The sequence below is a fragment of the Oryza sativa genome, chromosome 1 (assembly GCF_034140825.1).
Source record: "Oryza sativa Japonica Group chromosome 1, ASM3414082v1".
Lineage (NCBI taxonomy): Eukaryota > Viridiplantae > Streptophyta > Magnoliopsida > Poales > Poaceae > Oryza > Oryza sativa.
The window spans coordinates 15776557-15788379 of NC_089035.1; the positions used below are offsets into that span (position 1 = coordinate 15776557).

The 11823-nt window shown below is 41.6% G+C and overlaps 1 protein-coding gene and 1 non-coding gene across 2 annotated transcripts; one reads left to right on the plus strand and one right to left on the minus strand.

Moving 5' to 3' along the window:
- Nucleotides 1-4530: 4530 nt before the first annotated feature.
- Nucleotides 4531-4637, plus strand: LOC112937691 (small nucleolar RNA Z221/R21b). Its single transcript, XR_003240354.1, has one exon. It is a non-coding gene; the product is annotated as a small nucleolar RNA Z221/R21b (small nucleolar RNA).
- Nucleotides 4638-9543: 4906 nt separating this feature from the next.
- On the minus strand, nt 9544-11461 carry LOC107276508 (uncharacterized). The gene has a single exon (XM_026025670.2). The coding sequence runs from the start codon at nt 11239-11241 to the stop codon at nt 9544-9546; it is 1698 nt and encodes a 565-aa protein (XP_025881455.2). The 5' UTR covers nt 11242-11461.
- Between the last annotated feature and the right edge of the window lie 362 nt (nt 11462-11823).

Sequence of the window (11823 nt, forward strand, 5' to 3'; positions counted from 1 at the left end):
CCAGCGTCGAAGTCATAGGTATAGCTAGCGAGCAAATGAATTGTACTATATATGCATGTATATATATATTTATATATGTACACATTTACTTTAGTGTTAATATATATTTTGGTAACATATATGCACATAAAATGTTAAGTGCTTTAATTTATACATATGTGTGTAATATATGTATTTATACATATACACATATGCGCGTGCGTATATATATATATATATCTATATATATATATCTATATATATATATACATATATATAGATATATATACACACATACATATATATATATATATACATACATATATATATATATACATATATATATATATATATACACACATATATATATATATATACACATATATATATATATATATACATACACATATATATATATATATATAAATATGTATATATATATATATATATACATATATATATATACATACGTATGTATGTATGTATATATGTACGTATGTATGTATATATATATATATATATATGTATGTATATATGTATATATACAGACATACATATATGTTTGTATGTATATATATATATACATATGTATATGTATATATATGTATATGTATATGTATATATATATATATATACATATACATATATATATATATATATATATATATATATATATACAATATACGTATACATATATACATATATACATATATATACATATGTATATATATATATTTATATATAATCAACCATGCAGCAAACAGGGCCATGCAAATAAAAAAAATGGTACACCGATCTTTAGTCTTGGTTGGTAACACAAACCGGGACTAAAGATGTTTCGGCCGGCCACGTGGCTGACCTATCTTTAGTCCCGGATTCGTAGTCCCGGTTGGACAACCGGAACTAAAGGGGTGTTACGAACCGGGACTACAAACGTTTTCTCTACCAGTGTCCTGTCGGAAAACCCAATGTCATGGGATGTGGTCGGGAAGATCATGAAGACGAAGCTGGAGAGGAAGGACATACCCAGGGGCATATTCTTGAGCAGCTCCATGGTGTCGTGGCCGGTTATCGGGAAGAGGCATTTCTGGATCCCCACATCGCTGAACGTCACATATAGGAACACCACCGCCGTGAAGAAGGCGTGAACACCGTCCAGCCAGTGCAGCTTCCGCTTGTTTAGTTGCTTCAACACATGTCTATCTTCTTCCGTTAGGTCTTCAACTCGTTGTCCTTGTTTGAGCTTTCCTTCTTTTTCTGCAATACTATCGCCCTCCTCAATGTTGAAGATTCTCAGATGCTCGCTCATGGGCACGCCATTGTACACCTTGCTTTTGTAGGTAGAGTCCCACTATGGTCTTGACTTCGTTGATGGTTGCAGGAACTGCACTATCTACTAATAGTAGAAATTGGATGAGTCTACGGGTCGGGCGCCCAATCGGTTTGGAGAAAAATCGGGCGTGACGTCAGCGCCCGATTTACGTGCAAAACTATTTTAAACTGATTTTTCTCTTAAATTACTTATCCAAATCATGATCCGATTGCACTATTAAATTCGTTGCAATTGAATCTTCAAAACAAGACCACACATGGATATATTCCGACGAAAAAATTTTTAGCTTATTATTGAATTATTTTTAAATGTTGCACGATGTTCCACCAGGTATATCGGAATTGTTTCACTAAGTAAATCGAAAATGTTTCACTTGTTTAAATCGGGTGCTGTTTCACCTTATATAAAAACAATGTTTCAGCAAATAGCGAAAGAATGTTTCAGTTCACTGCAATATTTGATCCATACATATACATAGTGAAACATTATAAGTACACTAGGTGAAACATTTTTCGGTGAAACAAAAAATAAAACGAATTTCTTTAATAGGGGGTTTCCAAAATATGTGGGTTTTTTTTGTTGCAATGGAATATTTAGTTCACTGCAACATTAGATTTATACATAGTGAAACATTGTGAACACTAGGTAAAACATTGTGAACACTAGGTGAAACATTTTCCGGTGGAACAAAAAATAAAACAAATTCCCTTAAGAGGGGGTTTCCAAAATATGTGGGTTTTTGTTGCAATGGAATATTTCAGTTCACTGCAACATTACATGTATACATAGTGAAACATTGTGAGTATACTAGGTGAAACATTTTTGGTGGAAGAAAACATAAACCAAATTTCCTTAATAGAGGGGTACCAAAATATGTGGGTGATTTGTTGCAATGGAGTTGTGTGTGTGGATAAGTGGCAGGTAGGGACAGGGGACATGTGGTGGGGGCCAGAGAGGCTGCTGGTGCGCACGTGATGAGGGGAGGGAGGAGCGACCGATTTTTTCCCCCCTCCTCCCGCGCGACCGAGAAGTAGCATTCTCGGTAGAAATTAATCTAAACCGTTGGTTTTATTTCATTCAATAGATTAGATCTATTTATACTATCTATCTATTACATTCTAAAAGTCCATTATACTTCCTATAAACGCTACTAAGCTGTCACATGGTATTCCAACAAATACTCCTTAATCGCCACATGGCACTCTAATGAATTGGTGGACCCACTTGTTTCAATTACTAGATGATACCCCGCGCTTTGCTGCAGGATATATGTTAGATAATGGTGAAATGATTTGGATTGAAATATTACGAAAATGATTTAAGAATGATGATTTAGCATGGCATGTTTAGTTTTAGAAAGAAATAAATTGTACATATAATTACTCTATGCTCACATGTTGAGCTTTGCATTCTTACTGGGTTGATGTGGCATGCTTACATGTTGACTTTAGGAGTGCTAATAAATACCATGTTTGCATGTTGAGCTTTAGATGTTTACTGTGTTTTAGCTTTATAGAAAAAAGATATTAGATTTATCTGTAAAAAAACGTACACAACCCAAATAAAAACATTTAACCATTTACTTTTGTTTAAATCGATGGACCCATTATTTGATCCATTATATATAAGATATAGACAATTTAAACCGGAGAACCTATTAAATCTATCTCTAAGCAAATAAAGTTTTGACGGTCGTTAGGTGGGGGGCCTGGAATTTTCAAATTAAACGTAGGAAGAAAATGATATTGTAATTTGTGAATGACAATTGTACCCTTGTTTCAGTAAATCAGTCATCCACTTGCTGGAAACAGCATTTCCCCGATCCAAAATCCTAGAGTACGGAGGCCGAAGGCAGACAAGACGGCGGCGCACGCGACAAGCGCCGGCGGCGACACGCGAGCACGGAGTAGCGGCAGGGAGGCGCGGCGGCCCCGTGGGCCAGCTGCAGCGGGGCCCACGTTCGGCGGAGAGGAGAGGCGACCTCGCGCGTGCAGGGAGGCGCAGCGGAGAGGAGCGGTGGCCTCGCACGCTTGCAGGGGCGTGCAGCCCCGCGGGCGTGCGCGCAGGGAGAACCGAGAAGCAGCAGTTCCAGCAGCGGCGTCGATGCTCGCGGGCGCAACTGGATCCAGCGTCGGCACTTGCGAGCGTGGCCAGATCCGTCGGTGTAGGTGACGGTGCTCGTGGGCAAGGCCGGAATCGGTGGCGGCGTTGACGCTCATGGACGTGGTTGGATCCGGCAGCATCGGCGCTCACAGGGCGGGGCCAACGTGCGGCGGAGAGGAGCGGCGGTCTCATGCGCTCGCATGGAGGCGCAACCCCGCGGGCGCGTGCGCGAGGAGAAGCAGCTGTTTCAATTCAACCTGCTTGATGAACCCTGAGTTTCACTCGACAATCGAGGCAGTTGTTTGGCCCGATCTTTCGGTGAGTTGATGATAACTACGATTTGGGAGAAACGTTGACGATCCGACTAGAACCGTACGAGACGTTGTGTTGCGCCTTAGCGATCGATACACCTCTGCGTGGGATATTGATCTTGCCGATGCAAATCAACCTTATTCCTACAAGCAAATCGAAGAAACAAGTAAGAACAAGATAAAAGCAATCTGATATTGCAAATAGGAATTGAATACAATGATAAGTTGGGGTTTCGAATACAAGCAGACGGACGGTCTAGCCGACACGCACGCTGTAAGGAAGTAGCAATGGCTAAACTTTCATCTAAACAAAACCTGAAAAACTCTAAAGGGGTACTTAGCTATTTATAATGTTGGTAGGACGACCAAAGGAACCCCAGGGTCGTGCTCCACCTGGTTGGGGCGCACCCCACATGGGCCCCACTTGGGCCGGGGTCCCAAATGAAGTTATAAGCCCAAAGGCCCATGACAGGTGACGCTGCACCTTGTTTCTTTAACTGCGGTTGACTGGGATGGAATTTGGTGATGATACTAGATCCGTTGGAAAGACGACTCCGAGAGCTTTCCATCAAGTACTCACGGGCCGAAAACGGAGCTCGTATGGAGATTTGGCGGCCGTTTGAAATCAGCAGTACAGCAGGTGGCCGAATCGGATTCCAGCACTTAGAGGCCTTGACCTTAATGTCTTCTTGTTTATCCATGATGTGAGCAATGGTTGTATCCGTAGTAGTCATGGTCACATCACTGCTCGACTGTTTTTCTTTTTTTTTTCTTTCAATTTCTGGTTGTGGTTTTCTTGGATCGAGATGGCGATGATGAGGAACTAGTCATGCACCACTCTGAACTCGGGAGAGTTCTCTCTCCTGTTCTGGCTGACAAACAGACTTGCTACCCATTATCAATCTGAGCCTACTCATCTCATTCCCCTGAAGAAACAAAATCGTTGCCTTTTTCCTTTTTCTTGATTCTCCTGTTCTTGGATGAGCAGGGACGATTTTTGATCTCATCAGTCCAGTGTGCATGCCAAAATCATTGATCTCAAACGCAGGGGTATATTTGTCCATTCACCACACATTTAACACCGTTACCATAAGTTGGCAGAGTAGGGACAGACGGTTGCTTCATTTCAAAAAAAACAGGGGCAAAATCACAATCTCTAAAGAATAGAGGTAAAATTACAAATGAACTGGAAAGTAAGGGTAACAACACAATTGCCCCTGAAGAAGAGATGAAGTCTGGTTTCTCTGTGGCCTCCATTGCACAGGACACAAGTTAAGTCATCATTCTCCTTTGCACAATGTCTCTTGTCAAGCATATCCCTAGTATTTAGCCTATCACTGAAGAGGAGCCAGGTAAAAACCTTGATTTTCATGTCACATTTTGTCTTCCATAGCCAAACATACGGCCTGGGGGGTTGCAGAGGCATGAAGTTGAGCTTATAAAATTTCTTTGCAGTGTATGTAGTTGAATTCCAAATAAAGCTCCAACTATCACCTTGTCCTGGCTGCAAATGCAAAAGGCTAAGTTCTTCTTCCAGCAACAGAAACTCTTCATAGGCCAAGACTGACAAAGGTAGCAAGAAAGAATCCTCTAGGGGTCTTGTGCACATGGCCAACACAGATTCCTCTTTATGAACCGCCAGGCTGTAGAGAGTGTGATACTTGTTGCTCATAAGGCCATCACTCCATAAGTATTCCCAAAAGAGAGCTGAGGTTCTAGTTCGGGGGTGCATTTACCAATTCCTCTGAGAATATCAATGTGGGCCAAAATGTCCTTCAGCAAAAAAAGAACCCTTATTTAGACTGGTGTGGGGGACTTTTGCAAGATAGTAACTTTTCCATACTAAGTCAACCCAAGGCAAATCAGCACCATTATAAAGTTTAACCAGATGTTTCATAAGAAGAGTAGAGTTCTGAAGCTTCAAGTTTACAACTCCCAAACCCCCTTTTTCCTTTGGCCTGCAAACTAAGTCCCATGAAGTTAAGGATCTTCTTGTGGAATTTGGGTTATTTCCCTTCCAAAGACAATTTTTTCTTGCATTATCAATTGCTTTAATGCATGGGCTACCTTCTTAGTTACCTTAATTAATGGTAGTAGAAATAGGGTTTGGATCCCCTGGAGTTGGCTTCAACTCCACCGGGTAGATTTAACTAAATCCCTGCCATTTATTTTTTTCTACGGCTGAGAATAAGCCACATCTCCTAATTAATTCTATCAATCGCATGGATTTGAAGCAAAATTATTTTCTTAACATTTAGCAATGATAACGTTGCAACCAACAAAGTTAACAGAGTATACATGTTCTCTTATTCAAAATGAACAATAATGTGCCAACCGAATGTTTCCTCGTATACATATTTAACACAATTCGGTATATTTTTGTATATAATAGAGTTTTTTTATATATATATATAATAGAGATGAAGCCAATCTTATGCCAAAAAAAAAAGAAAATGTCGGCCAGGAACTGGAATCACTATGTCAAAAAGCACTGTTTCTTTGGACAACTAGTTGTTAGTTATAAAGATTAGATGAAACTATTTCCCAGAAGAAAAAAAATAGTTGAAATTGAGGTGGCTTCATCTCAGCCATAGAGAACAGTAGATGGCAGAGATTTGGCCAAATCTACCTGGTGGAGTTGGAGTTAACTCTAGAGGATCCGGATCTAGTAGAAGTATGAGAGGGCATATTTGTGCATAAAAATATATAAGTGGAGGGATAAAATTGTACTATAATCATCCGTATGAACGCATGATCAAATCTATGCACATGACAGCCAAAAAAAACCAGTTCTAATCATGTCATCTCACATATCTGCAATTTTTGTTGTGTAAATCTTCCCCCAAATTCATCCCCAATCAAACTAGCATTTGTTTGGGAGCTTGAGCTAGGCTGCAACTCCATTGGGATGCACAGCCATGGGATCATCGTCGTCTTACCGGCACTCTTGTTCTGCTCCTCGTTTTCACGTCGTTGTTTGCCCATGTGGCAGGTGACAGATTCAGGAATCTTGATGAGGGATGTTAGGTCCCGATCTTTCGATAGGTATTGATAAACAGTCGATTTGCGCGGAGTCGCGACACAGCTCGATCCAACTTCTGAACGAACATGCTACTAAGCCCCACAATCGCAGCACCACGTCTCCTCTGGTTACCAACCATGCCGAAACCTGGTCGACCTCGCCGAGAAGGCTAATCCATGCATGCGAATAGAAGAACACAAGCAAGAACAAGATAGATTGTAACCAAATTGCATATAAATGATTAAGCACTCCAATTTGGGGTTCCACAAATCGATCTAGCGGCAAAACTCTGCTTGGATTTTGCATTGAGATTTTGTTTCTTGATGAAATGGAAGGTGGAGATTGATCGATGCATGTGGTGGCGTGTTTGCAGCGACGAATTCACAGACGAACTCATTGTCGTTCGTCCGAAGCTCCCCTGTTCTTTTATGAAAATTTATGCAGGCAATGTGATCATATTGGTGTTCTTGCGTGGTTCTTGATCATGACGCCGTCGAATTCTTTTTGTTGCCTTGCTCGGTATGTTTAGTGCAATGCTGGTTTTCGTGGTCATGACGGTCTGGTTCATCTCACTCGCCCTCACCGTGTTTCACTTTTTGCTAGGGCAGTTACGTGACAGATCCTGAAATGTCTAAGGGATACTGATTTTATTGCCCAGACCGTGTGAAAGCTAAAAATGTCGTATTCTTAGAAAATAATGAAGTATGGGGGAGCTTACACAAAAGGGAAATTAATCTTGAGTAAATTCGGGCTAATGTTACACAGGAAATCTAAGAGAAAAATATTCCAATTAATTTGATACCTCCTATTGTACCTGTGACTCAAACTGTGTGGTAGCACCAGTGAAAATTCTGGTGATACCGACTCTGTTGAAAATAATAATGAATTAAATAATGACACTAAAAAAAACTTCTGAGACACATAATGAGAAATTCCACAAGAACGTTCTCAACTGCTAGTGATCGAAAATGAACCACTTAGAATATCATAACGGGAGAGGAGATCTGACATCCCAAATTATTATGAGGTTTATTAAGGTGAAGGTATAGGGAAGATAGATGATCACAGCTCATTTAAAGAAGCGATAACAAGTGAACATTCATTCAAATGACTTGAAGCTCTGGAAGATGAAAAAAAAATCCATGAGTCAATGGACTTTGGGACTTAGTAGAAATTCATAGAGGAGCCAAAATAGTAGGCTGTAAGTGGGTCTACAAAACTATGCTTGACTTTAAAGGGAAAATCAAAAGATTCAAGGCAAGATTTATAACAAAGGTTTTTTTTTTCACAAAGAGATGTAATAGTTTATAATGAAACATTTTCCCCTATCTCTAAGAAAGAGTCATTTAGAATTGTCATGTCACTAGTTGCTCATAATTTAGGACTCTATTAGATTAATGTAAAGACTGCATTCCTTAATGGTTACTTGCATTAGAATGTATACATGGCACAACCCAATAGTTTTGTTCTGGAAGGCAAGGACTATTTGGCTTGCAAACTTAAGAAATCTGTCTATGAACTTAAACAAGCGTCAATGCAATGGTACCTTAAATTCGATGAAATAATTAAGAGATTTGAATTTAAGGAGAAGGAGGTGAATGATTGTATTTATATTAAAACTAAAGGTGAAAATTTTTTGTAATACTAGTACTCTACGTGTATGACTAAACAATTTTTCTCATCTAATTTTGATAAGAAGCATCTCGGTGAGACATCTTATGTTTTAGGTATTGAAGTATACCTGGATAGATCTAAAGGAGTATTGGGATTATCTCAGCAGAGTACTAGAAAGATATAATATGAGTAAGTGCTCTACAACATTTACTCCAATAGTTAAGGGCGATAAATTTAGATTATTTCAAAGCCTGAAAAATAAGTTAAATCAGATCAGATGAAAGTGGTACCATACACTTTTGCTGTCAGAAACCTAATGTATGCTCAAGTCTCTATGCGTCAAGACTAGCATTTGTTAATGGAATGCTTGGCAGGTTAATTTCAGATTCCAGAATTAGATCACTAAAAGACCTTAAAAAGGCATTGTGTCATTTGCATGGCACCAAGGATTACATGCTCACATATAAGAAGTCGTTATTTAGATGCAGACTTTGCAGGATGTGTAGACACTGAGAAATCCAAATCTGTCCTAGGGCAATGTAGGTGGCGACCGGAAGGTCACCGCTACCCTGCTACTGATCGCCAGCAAACCCTTCAGGATCAAGCCGGTAACTTTATCCACACGACTACTATGATTATCTCCCCTACACCGACGATCACCTGAGTGGTTCAAGGGACTTCGTACTCTACTTCCACTCCGGCCACTCCGGCCGACGGCATTATAGAGGAAATGACCAGAATGGCACCAATGGCTTCCAACGATGGTAAGTTACCCAATTCCACATTGGGGTGATTATGTTAGGCTAAGCAATTATTATTTAGTACTTCCTCCATTTCACAATGTAAGTCATTCTAGCATTTCCCACATTCATATTGATTTTAATGAATCTAGATAGATATATATGTCTAGATTCATTAACATCAATATGAATGTGGAAAATGCTAGAATGACTTACATTGTAAAACGGAGGGAGTAGATTACAATATCTGCAATTTTCTTCCATCACTGAAAAATGTATATACTATCAAAGAATTATTTCCTGTACCAACAAGAAAATATAACATATACGTGTTTTTTTTTTTTGCATCCAAACAGATCAACCACTGCTACACATGTGAAACAATACGGCTAGTTAAATTGGATTGACAAATCGCAAGTTGAAGTGAAAAGAGCGAATTAACTATTTGGCGTTCGCGTGCGGCTTTGCCTTATCATCACCTTTGGACGTGGGATTGGAGAACCCGATGCCGCTTCGAGTTGTGGGGAAGATCATGAACACAAAACTCGACAAGAACGACATACCCAGCGGCATATTCTTGAGCAGCTCCATGGTGTCGTGCCCGGCGTCCGGGAAGAGGCATCTCTGGAGCCCCACGTCGCTGAACGCAACGGACAGGAACACCACCGCCGTGAAGAAGGCGTGAAGACCGTCCAGCCAGTTCAGCTTCATCCTCTCCAGTTTGTCCTTTAGTTCTTTTTCTGCTGTTAGTTTGTTGTCTTGCTTTACCTTTTCGCCGCCCTTCTTCTCGAAGATACTCGTTAGCCAGGTTAGCTTTCCCTTCTTTTCTCCATTGTGTTCGGACTCGTTAGAACTGCTCGGACTTTTTTGTTGTCCTACCGCTTGCAGTTCCGTCGCCGTTCCATTTTTGTTTTCATTTTCCTTCTTGTTGTCTGGCTCGATATAAAAATTAGGATCGTTGTCCTCCTTGTTGAAGATTTTCAGGCCCCCCCTCATGGCCACACCGTAGTAGACCTTGCCATTATAGTAGATAGTGTCCGTGATGGCGAAGAAGATGCAGAAGACGGTGAGGAAGGTGACGAGCGAGACGGTGAGCCACCAATTGGAGGTGTAGCACTCGCCGTGGTTGTTGAAGGACGGCGAAAGCGCTTGGTACGCCATCACCGACCCCGTCGGCAGCAGCTGTGCGAGGTTCGCCGATGCCGACAGCACCTTGTCCTGCGCCGCAGGTTTGGAGTTGGCATTCTCTTCGTTACCATTTATATTCTTATGATTGGCAACATTGGAGGCGGCATTATTACTACTTTCACGACGATTCTGATCGCTCGTCATTGTGTAAATATCGGCAACTTTTCGGGAGGCATCTTTGGAGGAGGCAGTGGTACTACTGTCGGAAAATCCAATGCCGTGGCGTGTGGTGGGGAAGATCATGAAGACGAAGCTGGAGAGGAAGGACATACCCAGAGGCATGTTCTTGAGCAGCTCCATGGTGTCGTGGCCGGCGTGCGGGAAGAGGCATTTCTGGAGCCCCACGTCGCTGAACGCCACGGAAAGGAACACCACCGCCGTGAAGAAGGCGTGAACACCGTCCAGCCAGTGCAGCTTCCGCTTCTTTAGTTGGTTCAACACCTCTCTCTGTTCTTGCGTTAGGTCTTTGCCTTGTTCAGGCATTATAATTAGCTTCCCTTCCTCGTCTGCAATACTATCGCCCACCTCAATGTTGAAGATTCTCAGGCGCTCGCTCATGGCCACGCCATAGTACACCTTGCCTTTGTGGGTGATGCTGTCGGTGAAGGCGAAGAAGATGCAGAAGACGGTGAGGAAGGTGACGAGCGAGACGGTGAGCCACCAGTTGGAGGTGTAGCATTCGCCGTGGTTGTTGAAGGACGACGACAGCGCTTGGTACGCCATCACCGACCCTGTCGGCAGCAGCTGCGCCAGGTTCGCCGACGCCGACAGCACATTGTCCTGCGCCGCCGCAGGTTTGGAGCCATCATCTTTTGGAGTCGACGTCGGTGTGTTCGTGCCAGCGGCAGGCTTGGTGTCACTGCTAGCACCGGCAGCCGCATCTTCCATATGCGGCGTTGGGAACATGCCATCGGGGATAGTAACACTGTGGCTGTCGTTTGCTCGTGCCATGTATTGAACCCTACCTAGCTACCTGAGTGTGTGTGGCGCTGTTACTTGGGAGATCAGGAGATGTGCATGGAATGGAGTGGACTGGCTGCTGCTCCGTTCGTTCGGCACTGTTGCCTTTTATACTGGTGATCAAGGCTCCAAATTGCTTCACGATTAGAGCTTGCTTTTGCATTTGTTAATGTGGAAGAGCGTGGTGCAAGGTTGGATGGTCTTGAACAATGCATATTCTTCACATTCACGTGGTTTTCCTCTCTTTGATATGTATTCTAAATTCCTGCCAATCCACTTGGGATTTTTACACATTTAATACTGTTTTCGTGCTCATGGCAACTTGACATGAGCAAACTGTTATCTTCGTACTATACCATGAATATATGCACTGTTGTTCTTCTAGAAACGTTAGGAAATATAGGTTGTTTAACTTCTCCAATGTGCAATAGTGGTAGTATCAACGCGGAGTGGTAACTACTTCAGGGTTTAGCTATTTCTCTTGTGAACTTAATAACGTGTATATATATTCTCATAGTTCATATTACGATCAAACGAACTCAATCAACAATGTACTAAAATTCTTAACAACAT

Excerpts from the sequence above, each read along its gene's own strand:
- LOC107276508 (XM_026025670.2), bottom strand. The coding sequence starts at position 11,241 with ATGGCACGAGCAAACGACAGCCACAGTGTTACTATCCCCGATGGCATG.